Source organism: Perna viridis, chromosome 5 (assembly GCF_037379345.1).
Source record: "Perna viridis isolate PV_CMFRI_1.1 ecotype Kerala chromosome 5, ASM3737934v1, whole genome shotgun sequence".
In the NCBI taxonomy this organism is placed as follows: Eukaryota; Metazoa; Mollusca; class Bivalvia; order Mytilida; family Mytilidae; genus Perna; species Perna viridis.
The window spans coordinates 29347366-29363701 of NC_142449.1; the positions used below are offsets into that span (position 1 = coordinate 29347366).

The following is a 16336-nucleotide window of genomic DNA, read 5'->3' on the forward strand; positions in this document are numbered from 1 at the left end:
GATGAACATGTCAATTGTCAAAATGTTTGTACGATGAGGACGTGTTTAACAAAAGACAATCGATACCAATGCTAACAGGTTGCCCTCCACCACTCGCTGACCTGTTCTTTCTCTACAATGATGGTGACCTTATATCTGATCTTATCCAAAAGCAGGAACATCGTTTAGCCAAATACTTTGATTTTCGTTTCTGATATGATGATGACAGTTTGTCTTTAAATAATTACATCTACATTTACCCAATTAACTTATATAAACTTACTACAGACAGCTATGAACTCAGTCTACTCATACTTTTATCTACTCTTGAAGATCATAGAAAGGAGAAGCACATGACTTAGTATACGACAAACGCAGGTTTCTTATTCCATGTCGTCAACATTCCTTTTATCTGTGGCAACCTTCCTTCAGCATCTGCGTATGGAGTTTTTTATATAATGTATAATAATGTTACGCCCTCACGGGTATGTAGGTATATTTCAAGCGCAAGTGTATAGGAAAGTGGTATTTCACTGGTAGCGTGGCCTTTGAAGGTATTACCATACACTTATTTTTAATACACAACTCAACAAAAATTCAACTTATAAATAACATTTATTAACCTCTCAGGAGCCAATAATTTAATACATACAATATATAATGTTAAAACTCTACCACTGAACGCTAAAGTATAAACGGAGGTCCCTCCTTAATATGATACGGGCTGCTAAGTTCTATAGGTTATGTCAAGGTCAGGGCGTAGTAAAAATATTTACTACTAAAAATACAGGGGCATACCACGGGTGTTGTTCTCCTGGCGAGCTGGTAGCGCTCAGTGGTCAAAATCGACCTGAATAGTATTAACTGCTCTCAGAATAATTTTGCCAGGATTGATTTTAGGACGCCGGCCCACAGTTTATATATAACTGCCCCAATTGTAGGAATTTTTGGCCCACTTTAAGGACTGTTGGGATTCGGTTAATATCATTGGTTTATCCTCGAGGGCCTTTAAACGGTGTGATTGGTTAAGAAATCTTTGCATTCCCACAGAAGTCTATATTCTCCTACAAACATTGTTGACCTCGAGAGGAAAAATATAATAACGGGATGGAAAAATAGGAAGACGGGACCTACTATAGCTTATAATTCGGGAAAATCAGCCCATAACAATTATATCCCTTAGCAGAATATATGAATATCAATGACAGTGAGAAATATGAATAAGTAGACGAAATAAAGCTGGGGACTGGTCGACAGCCTGGGACTGAATGGACACGAGGGATGAAACAATGAAAACGAACTCTGTCTTTACCCTTAGAAAACAATCCCATGATAATCCCAATACAATAATACAAATACAATCATATAACTATGTTTAAATTGTCCATATCGCGCATGAATTCACTCAGACGGACACGAACAAACAAGAAAAAGGAACCTGAGTGACACTCAAAAATATATCTTCATTATAAACCTACTGACCTAAACCCTATTTTGTAACAATACATTATGTCATGGGTTACCGGCACTTTTTTACCATGCTAGACTCCTTGCAATTAGGCTTCTGGAACAGGGTCATGTTGCTACAAGTTCTGTGTTATTTTGGTTATTTCACGCCTTTAATGCGTGTGCTTATTTTCGGTATTGTCGGTATTACGGGATCCTATTCAATGTTCATATTGGATATCGTTTGTATCCTAGATCTCGTGATGTTCCTTTCAGATGATTAAATGATTCTTTTCATAATGTCGTGCAAATGTGTATGACTTACAAACGTGCCCGTTTCCACAAATATGTCCGATTTCACAAACGTGTCCGATGATAAGTCACCACAAACGTTGACTTCAATGTCGTGATAAATAAACAATGTCGGTTTCCAGGCAGGCGCCGGATAATAGTGTTCACGACGTTCACAACGTCTTGTTTCTAGTTTTCACGAGATCTACCAAATGCAGAAGACATTGGAACGGGGTTGGCGGAGCCTCGCATTTCCTACCCGTTCCGTCGCCTCATCACATATCTTCAATAATTTTCGACAATGTATCTATATTGTATATGTATTTAATGTGTCAAAAACTAATATTGTGTCAACAATTGCCCATGTTTCAACGTGCTGTGGTCGTATTATGCTGCGCTACGGGAGGTTCTTTAACTATTTCAGAAATGTGTTCTATGGACAAATTTAAACAGGATAAGCCAACAGAAAACATAAACGATTATAAAGGACTGATATTGTTGTCTCCGAGACTTCAGTTTTACACTTAACACTTGCATGTACTTGTGAATACAAGTGAATGATTAAAAATTAAGCGCTTGATTTTGTTTCAATTAACAAATACCTGATGGATTTATCGATTTTTTTAACAATAGCAATCTTACAGAGTATTCTTTGATACAAAATATATTTTAAACACGAACACTCTAACCCATATACTGCTATTTTTTAGCTCACCTAGCCAAAGGCTATTGAGCTATTGCCATCACTTGGAGTCCGTCGTCGTCGTCGTCCGTCGTCGTCGTTAACAATTGTTCAAAACTCTTTTCCTCTGAAACTACTTGAATGATTAGAACCAAACTTGGTATAAATGTTTCTTCGGGTATCCTGCATAGAACTTATGTGGGAATTTTTTATTTGTCGAAAACATGGCCGCCGTTACTAAAAATAGAACGTAGAGGTCAGACAGTAGTTTTCACATATATCTCCAAAACCGTTAGGTTTAGCTAAATTCTGACGTGGAGTAAAAGTGTTCAGCATGATCAGATCTATCTCTGGTCAAATTTTGATTTTGATCTGTTAAGCCAGGTTGGAATTATTGCTCTTTTTCAACGATTTTTGTTATTTTTAATGTTATTTCTTTCAAAAATCTTCTCCTCTGACACTACTTGACCAATTGAAACCAAATTTGGTATGAATGTTTCTTGGAATATCCTGCATAGAACTGATGTGGGGATTTTTGATTCATCGAAAAACATGAACAGCGTTACTAGAAGTAGAACGGAGGGGTCAGACAGTAGATTTTCACATATATCTCCAAAACCGTTAAATTTAGCTAAATTTTGATTAGGTAAAAATGTTCAGCATAATGAGATCTATCTCTGGTCAAATTTTGGTTTTAATCTCTTAAGCCATGTTGGATTTATTGCCCTTTTTCAATGATTTTTGCTATTTTTAATGTTTTTTCTTTCAAAAATCTTCTCCTCTAACACTACTTGTCCAATTGAAACCAAACTTGGTATGAATGTTCCTTGTGATATCCTGCATAGAATTGTGGGATTTTTGATCCATCAAAAACATGGCCGCCGTTACTAAAAATAGAACATAGGGGTCAGACAGTATATATCTCAAAACCGTTAGGTTTAGCCAAACTCTTTCAATTGCTGAAATGATCCTTATTATAAGGCCTTCGAAGGTCTTCAGGGATCAAAGTTGTCAGGCGACTCCTTGTAAGAGTTATTGCACTTGAAAGACAAACTTTAACCAGGTGAGCAGTTCAGCCTCCTGGGAGCCTTTTGTTTACTTGACAATGTGACAGTGATCCTTGTTAAAGTAAGTTAAAGCAGGGATTTTCCAGTAGTGAAAATGGAAAGGTTTATAAACGAGATCATCCAAACTCAATTATTTCCCAAAATAATGCATATAGATGATGACAAAAGGACATGCCAACAAAATGATATTGATTAAATTACTCTCTACAATAATGTGACCTATTTATCTGTCTCACGTTTCCTTGTTTTGCTTCGATATTTTAGAATAATTGAAATTGGAAGTGTTTATAACAGAATCAATTTCAAATAAAATACAAAAAAATGTTTCCTTTTAACAAAATTCCTTTTTCCTGTAATACTTCACACAGCTATACTCATTTGCTTAATATGGTATACATGTAATATAGTCGTATAGTTCTATACACTAACAGGACTTGAGAGAAGTGAACTTATAAAACGTTCTTGCTGTTGCCTTTACTTGTATACATTTTCCTGCGGAATTCTATTTTCGATAATTAAGATAGAATACAGCGATTGAACACTTCCAAAGTAGGGTTGGATTAAATTATCTATTCGCCTGCAACAGGAGAATTTCTAACCTATTAACATCAAGTCAGTCTAAATATCAAAGAAGAGAGAAAGCTTTTGATTGCTTACAACTCATAAAATATTAAAAGGTAAGAATACATTCGAGTCAATGTCACAAGAATATCAGGAAGCTGCTAAGAAGAGGACGAAAAAGTCAAAGAAATATGTAACGATAATCAATTTAAGGAAACGACTTTTAGTAGCTTTTATCATTTTTCAAGTTATTTCTCGTTGAATATATGTTTACGAAGCCAAATATGCATACTCGATGATGTGAAATAATTCTCTGTTTGACTCGGTTATGTAAGTGTATTCCATATCTGCGATAGATAGAAAATGATGCAGTTAGACTTTTGGAACAAATTTTTATCGTCGTCATCAGGAACTCGTGGATCGTTACGGTATATCAATGGAGTCCGAGTCGCTCATTTACTTTCGTTACTTTGTATGTATTATTTAAGTAACTTCATGTTCTTTGTTGTGTTTGTCTGTTTTCCATGTCTGGTCTTTGTCCCTGCCTGAAATTCTTTTGATTTCCACTAGAATATTGGTTCCCTTTGTGATTCTTTCGATATGCGAGCTTCTAACAAGTAGGCTTCTGGAACAGGGATATGTTTCTATAAGAGTGAAGACATTACTACAGAAGCTTTATGGTCATCATCATGAACTCGTGGATCGTTACGGTGTATCCATCTTCGCCATGAAAACTGATTTATTCAACGTATCATGGTTTTCCTTTCCTCTTTCGTCAACCGCGGACTTGACTTTTTATGAGCATCTTGGCGGATGTTTCTAGAAGTGCAGAGAACGCTTAACCTACCGGGACGACAATGTCAAATCATTATATGGCTGCAAATTGTTCTAAGTCCATTAAAAACACGATTAATCAAATTTTATTAAAATTGTCGGAAAAGTTACCAAATTATTATGTGCAGTTAAAACTTTCAGATTTGGTTTTCATTGTATTCTTAGTTTGGTGTCACATTTATTGCATTCCAAAATTTAAATAAAAACAAGAATTAACCCCTACCTATCGACCCTTTAAAATTTTAGAATAATGATCGGAAACATATCATTATTTTTCTTCGACCTTCGACATGAAAACACGTGATCATGCATTTGATACATGAACGTGCTCACATGACAACTTATTTCCCCGAACACACTATGACCCACATTCACGGATATGGCTAACCCCAGGGACTGTATAAACGCTTCGATACTTTAAATCGTCCATGAGGGACTCCAAATGATAGACATGGGCGTTAAGAAACCGTCATTTATTACAAATACTTCATATTAATGCATATCGAGTCTTACAGTATTGAATATGTGTGTTAGCACGAAAACGATAATTAAATCAAGTAACGGAACAGTCAGTTATTGGTCAGCGTCACTCATACGGCGAAATTGATTAACTAACACTGTTTTACGAAAGACATTAGATGATTTTTATGGTTAATATCCAGAAATACAGTCAAATTATCTGCTAGAAACAACAATATCCGAGCTTTAAAATGCACGAAATAAAGGGTGTATCGGATATACGGAAAGTGCTATATTTTTCAACTTTGTTGTTAAAGTGTTATTTAACGAAGTAGAAGATGATAATGTTTATTTGTTTAAGACCTGATACTGATTAACAAAGATACAGAATATAGACCTGCTGCCACTACCGAGAGTTAAAACCTGTAAACATCATACAAATGTACCCATTGTTCAACCTTATTTTTTTTATTGGTAAGTTAAACTTGAAAAGTATATTTTCCTTTCAAAATGATGATCAAACAATGATGTATTTATTTCAATGTGTTTTGAAGTAATCGTCATTAAAAGTTTGATCGGACCATTATAGTTTTTTTTTCAAGAGTCAAGACTCTCTGAAAAAAGCTTACTGTTGTGTAGTTAGCCTCGTGTTTTGTTATGTCTTCCTTCATTTGTTGGGTTTTTTTTCGGTGGGATGGGGTTTGCATTATCATCTAATGCTGTTACAAACTTTGCTTCAAAATCAATATCGAATAAGTTGAAAGGCAGACAATATCATTAAATCCACGTCTGTAATCATTCTCAAAAGTCACTTGCAGAAGAAACTTGTAATGCTGAAACCATGACAATACCATACAAAAACCAACTGGCAATGTTCCTGTACAAAATGAATTATTTGATAGTTAAACCAAATTTCACAAAACGGAAAATCAGACTTCAATTATTGTTTAATCTACTTGATTTCCTGTTATATTTTTTGTTATTTTGATTCAATATTATTAATGTTGAGACATGTAGCTTAAAACAACTCTTGTATTTCAATGGATGGGAACGGGAAATGTTGGTTTAATAAAACTAAAAACAAATATTTCCGCGTTCACTCATCACCTGATTTGCTCTGAAACTTTTGTTTCAAAACATAATACTCTGTTATGAGGAGTTTATCGGTATTTAAAATGCAGTTTTAAAAGATCAGACAGGGGTTGATTCATGCATGCAAAAAATAGATTCATTTTTATTTCTAATTCAGAAACATTTATGGACCCCATAATAAGTTTGTCATTCGGTTGTTGCGCAGTTGAGATAACAATTATACATGTTGTGTATGAAAATGGCACTTTGCTAGCGTTATTGTTCTTAATATCAGTGGAAGATAAATGTTTGGTTTTATCGGAAATGCAGATCTGAAAACAGTGAGGACTATAAAAACTTACAATTTTAAGGCTAAAAACCACTAATTCCACTTTCCATAGGCTTCTATGCTAATTTCACAATATTCAATGGCTTCTCTGGACTTTACCTTAACTTTAACCTGCAGAGGACTATATATCAGCATGATTCTACATATGTCAGCTCACAATCCTCAGAATGGCATGTGGGGTTAGCAGACTTGCAGTGCAGTACTGGTCACCGGAAGTGAAGGGTCTATAAATAGCATGGGAAATCCCAGTGTTTTCACAAGATAGGGGTATATTTAAAAATCGTTATGGAGATTAGGCTTCACATCACAAGAATCAAAATGCACCTATAAAATGTACAGAAATGTTTTTCCTTTCAGAAACTGTTTAATTTTTTTAAATAAGATGAGAACTTTTTTCACAGCACTATGAGGAACAGGGGTCATTTCTGCGTAGGACTATTTTTGCGTACGTTCCAAATGCTCATTGGTTGAATTGGTCGTCTGTAACCTATAGAATATGAAGAACGCACCAGCATCGTTTCTTCGATGGGTTCTTCAACCCCATGAATCACCTATATCATAGGGACAGTCTGAATTTTGTATGGATTGGTACATGATCATCCTTTTTCTTAAACTTGTCTTATAAAGGATCCCGTAGGTATACCGCATAGCAGGAATGAAAGTTTTCTCAGTTTGAATATCGACAATATCAACGTCCATTTTTCAAAATTCACAAATCACAAATATGTATACTGTCTGACGCTAAATACTGTCAAATTAAGACAACTTGTCAACTTAAAACAAACTTGTGATACATTATTTGGTTCCTAATAATCGGGCTTTAAAATATATTTTTTTTAATTACTTTGTCCTGTAAACCAAGTCATTAAGGTCATTTTTTTCACATTTGTTCAGGAAAAGGTGTTGACTCTTGATTAAACACATCTTGTTTGGTAGAAATTTGTCGATGGGGTAATGACGATTAAATTCACCCTACAATGTCTGACTCTTTCCAATTGAATTAGCGGGAATAATGAATAAGTGAACAATAGCCACATTTAAAAGGTCAAAAAGGAACTACATCGAAACGAAATATAAATAAAACATACAAAATTGAGTTTTCTTTTAAATTAAATATCTTTGGGCCATATTCTTTATTTTTTTAACAATACACAAGGGGGGCGACATTTTTTATCCGTTACTCCTCCTACCACAATGAATAGAATTGAACGAAACTTTTACAGAATCTATATATATTCCGATTTTTGTGCAGCTACTATTTCATATTTTGAATCCGATCAGTTTGGGGGTTTCACTTGTCAAACTATGGACCTTGTTATTTATGATAAAGGGGCGCGGTCCCATCTCTTTTTCGTTACACCTCAAAAAACCGCTGAATGAAATTGAATGAAACTTTAACAGAATCTTTATTACATGTTCCCATTGTGCATTCCTAATTTTAGATTTTGATCCAAGTCAATATGGAGGTCAGAATGTTCACTATACCATATAGGGGTGTGGGGTATCAAGTAAGTGCACTATACCATATAGGGGTGTGGGGTATCAAGTAAGTGCACTATACCATATAGGGGTGTGGGGTATCAAGTAAGTGAGCATTGCTCACAATCTTCTGATTTGTTGTTGCTTTGTTTCTTTTATTCATTTTAAACCACATTTTGATTTAAGTTTTCCGTTTTATAAGAGACGGAACGCCAAAGAAATGTAAAAAGCAAAGTTTTGTCATTTTCAGTTAATTTTCAGAAATTTTATTTTTTTTTTATTTTTCAGATTGATTTGAAATTTGTGTCTTAAATTTTCTTAAACTTTTACCTTACCGCAGTGTCTTTTTAAAATTGGTTAACTTCAAATATATATTTTGTCCCATTGAATTCGCTTTGAACAAAATCAAGGCACGAAAGCAATTTTAAATAAGGTGTCATTGTCGTATATTGCACGACGACAAATTAAATCTCATTACCTTTACGACATTTGTCACACTATTTTTTTCTATTGGCAGTCCCGGTGATGATTCAAGCCAACTTTCATAATGACTACACTGAACCCATCAACATAGGGGAGACAGTCATATTGAAGTGCTATGTGCTGTATGCTCAATTACACACGTCCGCATGGCGACGAAGAGACTTACCAATTTTTGAGACATTTATTTTGAATCCATTCATAAGAAATCCTTACAAATACAGCATAATTGGTGACCATGAAAAGGGGGAGTACTTTTTGAAAATTAATGATATCCAAGAGGAAGATCTACAAAGCTACTTCTGTGAAACAGATACAAAAAATGGAATCGTTGAAAAGCAAATTACTTTGATACTGGGATCAACAACTGTTACAGCTTATCGTAAGTAAATACATTAAAATATTTAGAATATGGTATATTTAAAAAAATCTATCTGGTATTAGTTATAAATTAGTTCGGCCGATTAAAATGAACTTATTTGGTTTTTTTTCAATAACTAAAACAATACAGTATTTTTGTTAATTATAATCCCTGGATATAGAAATAATGAATGCCTGTCGTTCAGTTCGCCCGTAGTGTCTCCCTTAAACAGAGGAAAACCAATCTCTCAATATGTTCCTCGTCTTACACGTTGAATGAAATTTGATAAAACTTTCATATATGCTGATTAAATATTCTCATTGTGCATGATTCACCCCCGATTTGGAGGTATAAAATTGATAAACATGGAATTTGTCATTTATGAATATAGGGACACAGAGTGTTCATTTTTTGTCCGTTACTACGTCGCCACTGAATAAAGTTCAATGAAAATTACACCGAATCTTATTCCCAATGTGCAGCTTCTATTTTAGATTTAAATCCAAATTGATTTGGTCTAATAGACTATCAAACAGACAGATGGAAGTATATTTTTTGTTAGAATTGCCCACACTTTTTTTATAGTTTAATGTTCGTCAAAAATTGTATATTCCAAATCAAAAACCATTTGTACTTTGTATTTTAGGTTCGACAAAATTAGTAACTGAAATCGAAAACAAAGGTAATACATACATTTTGAATAATCAAAAAAATATCAATTCTTTAATTTGTTTATTGTTTTCGTCTTTATGTTTAAACTTTGCACTGCATATAGATAATGCTTACCGTGTTTCATTATTATTATTATTATTATTATGATTATTATTATTATTATCACTAATCGTTACTTTTTTCCTTTGATCTTGTTGACACATTTTTTTCAAAACATTGAGAGTGATTGTTAAGTCATCAAGATGACGTCATGCACTTACAGTTTGTAGTCGCACTGTTTTATTAGATTGCTGATAAACAGAATAATACATGTTGTTACTTTCGATTTTGTTATTGTCGGTATTAAGATCGAAAGAAACTTATATTTTATATACTACTCTTTGATTGATTAACTCTGGCTTTCCTTTTCGTTTTGATATCACACGTTCGAGGTCGCTATAATTCGAAACGAAAGCCACGTCTGCATGATCAATAAGGGGAAAATAATATATATACTCGGTTCATGTGTGTGCTTAAAATAATATTGTTCCTTCTTCAAATATATCAACAGTTGTACTGCTGGCTTAATCACAATGCACAGTTAAATGTTATTTTTATTTTGCTCAGTCACATTTTGATAACCTCAAAATTTAACATTGTCATCACGACATAAGTTTTATAATTGAACTCATTTTTTTACTGATTCAACTAAAAAAGCGTTGACATAATCAATTATTGTCTAACACGTACACTTGTTTTGTTTTGTTTTGTTTAAGTAGATTAGTAATGACTAACTTAACACTGTTTACGGTTGTGGTAGACAAAAGATATTTCTCGTAGTCTTTGTGTCTTCAACAGTCATAAAACGACTGTGGAAGGTCATATCAGTCAAAAATTTGTCTAGTAGTGGTGTAATATGTAATAGTTTTTTATATTTTTTTTCAAAATATGTTTGGCTAATATAATATATTATTGATTGCATGCATGAATTAGAAAAGAAAATGTGACATTTTGATTTGATAAACAATATTATGAATTGTATTTTCAAATCATACCTGATCGAGTAATGTCTGAAGAGACGCACACAAGGTTATAAACCAAAAATGCATATACAGCCAATCGTTTAAGAGAATACTTATGTATGCGAAACGTTCGGTATTTGATTTTTGTGAATATCTTTTTATAATAGGGCATTATGTATTTATATTAGATAGGTATTTTCTCGCTTTGGCTCACCCGTGTTAAATCATTTCACTCCAAAACACTATCTATTTATCATTTTTTATACAAAAACCTCAAAATGACTGACATTCTGCCAATCACTTCTAAATGAAAGTATATCATTATCTATTTTTGATGAAAAGAATTTCCTGTTTGTTATAAAGAAACTTTAATTTTATCCAAGATTTTTGCAAGACAAAATTCATTCGAACTGTTATATTTTACACTATCAAAAATGTCACACATGTTCACATGCGTGACACATGTGTGGCATTTTTACACTAGTAGTGTAGGAGTTCCCATTCGGTGCATAAATTCTTCCAGATTAGTTGTTATTAGCTGCTGATTATTGAACCAACCTTGGTTCTTAAGAAAACATCAATATCTCATTCAATTTGATTTTAGATAGATATATGTGTGTATTTTGGGGCTATGTGCTATAACCCTTCCAACAAATACATTGTATTTCTTAATCTGTCGAAACTTTTAACGTACACAATTATTCTGTTATTTCTGTTAGTTTATAGTTCTGAATCAGAATTAAGTTCAACTTTTGGATTTACAAGTGCAAACGAGAAAGATTCAGAGTTCCTGACGGGTGAGTATACTGGTCAACAGATTTATCACATGAAGACAGATCTCGATTTAGGGTGAAATTTTTTAGTGTTTACTATTGTTGTACAACAGTTGTACTGCTGGCTTTATCACAATGCACAGTTAAATGTTATTTTTATTTTGCTCAGTCACATTTTGATAACCTTAAAATTTAACATTGTCATCACGACATAAGTTTTATAATTCAATTCATTTTTTTACTGATTCAACTAAAAAAGCGTTGACATAATCAATTATTGTCTAACACGTACACTTGTTTTGTTTTGTTTTGTTTAAGTAGATTAGTAATGACTAACTTAACACTGTTTACGGTTGTGGTAGACAAACGATATTTCTCGTAGTCAGATAAAGCATTTTATGAGACATTTTGTGTCTTCAACAGTCATAAAACGACTGTGGAAGGTCATATCAGTCAAAATTTCGTCTAGTAGTGGTGTAATATGTAATAGTTTTTATATTTTTTTTTTTCAAAATATGTTTGGCTAATATAATATATTATTGATTGCATGCATGAATTAGAAAAGAAAAGAAAATGTGACATTTTGATTTGATAAACAATATTATGAATTGTATTTTCAAATCATACCTGATCGAGTAATGTCTGAAGAGACGCACACAAGGTTATAAACCAAAAATGCATATACAGCCAATCGTTTAAGAGAATACTTATGTATGCGAAACGTTCGGTATTTGATTTTTGTGAATATCTTTTTATAATAGGGCATTATGTATTTATATTAGATAGGTATTTTCTCGCTTTGGCTCACCCGTGTTAAATCATTTCACTCCAAAACACTATCTATTTATCATTTTTTATACAAAAACCTCAAAATGACTGACATTCTGCCAATCACTTCTAAATGAAAGTATATCATTATCTATTTTTGATGAAAAGAATTTCCTGTTTGTTATAAAGAAACTTTAATTTTATCCAAGATTTTTGCAAGACAAAATTCATTCGAACTGTTATATTTAACACTAGCAAAAATGCCACACATGTTCACATGCGTGACACATGTGTGGCATTTTTACACTAGTAGTGTAGGAGTTCCCATTCGGTGCATAAAATTAAATTCTTGTAGTTTAGTTGTTATTAGCTGCTGATTATTGAACCAACCTTGGTTCTTAAGAAAACATCAATATCTCATTCAATTTGATTTTAGATATATATATGTGTGTATTTTGGGGCTATGTGCTATAACCCTTCCAACAAATACATTGTATTTCTTAACCTGTCAAAACTTTTAACGTACACAATTATTCTGTTATTTCTGTTAGTTTATAGTTCTGATTCAGAATTAAGTTCATCTGTTGGATTTACAAGTGCAAACGAGAAAGAGTCAGAGTTCCTGTCGGGTGAGTATACTGGTCAACAGATTTATCACATGAAGACAGATCCCGATTTAGGGTGAAATCTTTTCTTGTTTACTATTGTTGTACAGCAGTTAGAGGATATCCTTATACATCAGAGTCTCTTGTTTTATTTGTCGTTTTTGTACATCATGTTTTACTGGACAGAATATCACATAATAAATCATTTCATAAATAAAGATTGTACCATGGTACTATATCTAATACCAGGATGTCACTTTTTCAGGCCTAACATTTGATGAAAAGTTGGTGCTTTTTGGCATGGTAGGGGCATGTGTTGTTCTTGTACTGGTTTTGTCTATGGTATGCAATATCTGCATTAGTCGAAAATACAAGACTGCAATAATAAGATTGCAAAGAGAACCTGTGGAACAACAAAGAAATAATGAACACCAACAACAAAGCACAACAGAAGTATTTTCATATGACTATATTGACGAAAAAGATTTAATGGCATATACCGACCCTGTACCAAACGAGGTTTCAAGAGATGAAGACAGTAGTGTTACTTCTGAGAGATCCTACTTCGAACATGGAGACCATATAGTAGACATACATACGTACCAATCAATGAAAGAAATTAATAAAAACGACACGACTCATGATTACATGAAGGTAAAAACACAACCAGTTTCCCCTTTTTTTATTTTGTCGACTAACAATCGTCGAAACTCTCTTGGCACAATAAATAACCACCACAGCATAATAGAAACTCGAAGTGAAAAAAGGGCCAATTCGTGGCCAAACGAATTCAAACCCATTTGCAAAAAAGGTGTAGCTGAAGAGGAACTTTGTTTAAAAAACGGTAAAGACTTACTGGTGGATTTAAAATCGGAAAACCATACGAGTGTTCGGTTTTGTATGGAAACGTGTACGTCATTTCCAATAACAATCAGTAAAGAAACTACTACGAACACTGTTTCAACTCCAGATGAAGTGGTAAAACTACCCAAGTTCCGTGTTAAAATCAATAGCTTAGAAAATGAAGTTAAGACTGTTAGCTCATCCATTCAGGATACGAATGATTCTATAAGTTGTTCTATTGATAATTTAACTGAGAGGGTTGGCAAAAATATTGATAACCCATCCTATTTCAGTACTATTTCTAGTTCTTTTTGTCTGAATGAATTGGGGAACTCTTCTGTATTGGATTCCAAAGATGTTTCAACGAAACATCCGCACTAGAAGAGAGTATACCATACGAAAATCTGTCAAAAATCAATACATGATTACGATCTTTGTTGTTCCCATAACTTTGAGAATTATGTAACCAGGGTGTGTGTGTGTGTGTGTGCATTGAACTAATTGACTACTGTGTTGATGGTAATAATCTGCTGAAAGTGAAAAACTAAATCGGCTGTTAAGAATTATCATCGACTATTGCCCTTACATACAAATAATTATCGAAATCAGGATTAAAACTGTCTACCAAAAGCTCTGATGATAAAAGTGGAATAAATCTTATTTTTATTTTTTGAGATAATATTAGAATTATTTGTGTCCAGAAATTGTTTGTAAATGTGACCAGTTTTTGTACAATTTCTCCGTGCAAAGGTTTGTAAATGGTATAGTTCCCACAATGACAACGTAACACGGGATCAGTACATGTCTAAGATTTTTCGTTATTAACCGTTCCATGTATCAACAATTTGTCTTGTTCATTATTTGCCTTCATTAGTATGAAAAACTGAGTAGATCTACTATATATTACTCAGATGTTTATATCATTGTATTATGTAAATTGAATATTCAAAATTGTATTGAAAGGTCCAGTCCCCCGACATGTATGTTAAATCCATATCATGATCCGTAATGTTATTTTAATGTTAAGTTCGTTCAAAAGAGATCTGCATTGCCCTGCAAAATGACTTGATCTTGGAATACAAAAAATAATATATTGTAAATCTATATATCCTGTACACGTGTTTCAAGCAGCCTTTCATCAGCAGCATTAAAATCAAATATGTAGGAGAATCACAATCAAAGTATTAGTTGTATAAAAGAAGTGTTCAGAACTATCAAAAGAGGAGGCCAAATCCATCATCCAGAGGTTCTACTATATGTAATGCAAGAAATGAAGCCTTAGTGTTTTACGTATTTTTTAATTTTAGAATACTGCAAGATTTCATAGATAGGGTAGATAAAATATGATATAAGTCAGGGTCAGACAAATCTGATTACTGGGGGAAGAAAAGACTTATTTTATTTTTTTGTCATGTATCCTTTATCACAATTTATACTGGACCTTTATTCAGATCTTTTTTTCAAATGGAAAACATAGAAATAAATAACACGAAATTGGCCTTCTATTTTTGAACTACCCAGTTTTTTTGTTTGTTGTGGGAAAATATAAATATTCATAGACACTTGGTGTGTATGTTTGTATCTAATTATGTAAAATGTGATTGTCGAGTAAAAATTACAACTCTTATGGTATGAAATAATTACGTTACAGGAAGGTATGGTTGTTTTCGTTGTTTTTTTCTTTATTCTGTTTTTATTTTTGAGTTTCTTCGACCATTTGTACTTTTTCAATGTTTGATATACCAAACCTTCTACATCTTTATTTTATTTCAAAATATAAATGTGTAATCTGACAACCAGGAGTTCCTATATATTTTATAGTACAGTTCCTAAAAATTTTGTTGTTCATTTTGCTATCGTTATGGAACTACTAAAATGCCAATGATATATTTCACAACCTTAACACAGCATACTTGTATTTTAAATCACCTTATTTGAAACATGTTTAACAGAAATGTTCATGAAAATTATGGAAGTTATTTACATACAGCTGATAATTAGCATAATGCTTGGCATAAAATCATTTATTTAATCTTAACATAGCCGTCGAAACTGCATCGGTGAGATTTTTCTTCTTTTCTTCATTTTTGTCGATAAATAAATAGTAAAAATTGAAAATAGCCGCCACCACAACATTATGGATTATCACAATATCCTTTGCGTAATCTTTGTTTGATATATATAATTTTCCTGAAGAAGTATTGTGAAATAAATATTTACAAAAATCGTCAGGTTATTTTTAAATGTTGAAATAATTGCCATGAAAAATTGTTATTCTTTCGCTAAAAATTTTTTCAATTTCTTATCGAAGTAAAAAAAATACCCTCTTTAAGTAGTAAATTCAAAAATACCAATCATTTACATTTTTTTTTCAAATTTCGGTCTACTGTTCACGTGTTTAGAAGGAACCTCTCATCAGCACCATCAGAACAAATACACAAGTAATTCAAGATTTAAATGTAAATTGTATAAAAGAAGTGCTCGAAAACGAAAAAAAAAATATTGAAACCAGAAGCCAAATCCAGCACAAATAAGTTTTACTCAAAAATGTCAAAGGAGCTACATAATTGTTGCCCCATGTTCCCCTAATTCTTAGTGGAGTCCGAGTTGCTCAA

At 32.8% G+C, this 16336-nt stretch overlaps 1 protein-coding gene across 4 annotated transcripts; it reads left to right on the forward strand.

Moving 5' to 3' along the window:
• Positions 1 to 3892: 3892 nt before the first annotated feature.
• LOC148617003 (uncharacterized) lies at positions 3893 to 14806 on the forward strand. Of its 4 annotated transcripts, XM_088584227.1 has the most exons (7): positions 3893 to 4142; positions 5681 to 5793; positions 8182 to 9080; positions 9706 to 9741; positions 11452 to 11529; positions 12825 to 12902; positions 13144 to 14806. In XM_088584227.1, the coding sequence occupies exons 3-7, from the start codon at positions 8744 to 8746 to the stop codon at positions 14100 to 14102; spliced, it is 1488 nt and encodes a 495-aa protein (XP_088440353.1). In that variant the 5' UTR covers positions 3893 to 4142; positions 5681 to 5793; positions 8182 to 8743; the 3' UTR covers positions 14103 to 14806. The 4 variants fall into 4 exon arrangements, with proteins under 4 accessions (XP_088440353.1, XP_088440355.1, XP_088440356.1 ...); XM_088584229.1 differs by lacking the exon at positions 11452 to 11529; XM_088584228.1 differs by lacking the exon at positions 3893 to 4142 and having other exon boundaries at positions 5294 to 5793.
• Positions 14807 to 16336: the final 1530 nt, after the last annotated feature.

Bases quoted from the DNA above. Each gene is read 5' to 3' on its own strand.
- LOC148617003 (XM_088584227.1), top strand. From the start codon at position 8,744: ATGATTCAAGCCAACTTTCATAATGACTACACTGAACCCATCAACATA. The intron at 9,081-9,705 runs GTAAGTAAATAC...TTTGTATTTTAG, and splicing joins AACAACTGTTACAGCTTATC to GTTCGACAAAATTAGTAACT. The intron at 9,742-11,451 runs GTAATACATACA...TATTTCTGTTAG, and splicing joins AACTGAAATCGAAAACAAAG to TTTATAGTTCTGAATCAGAA.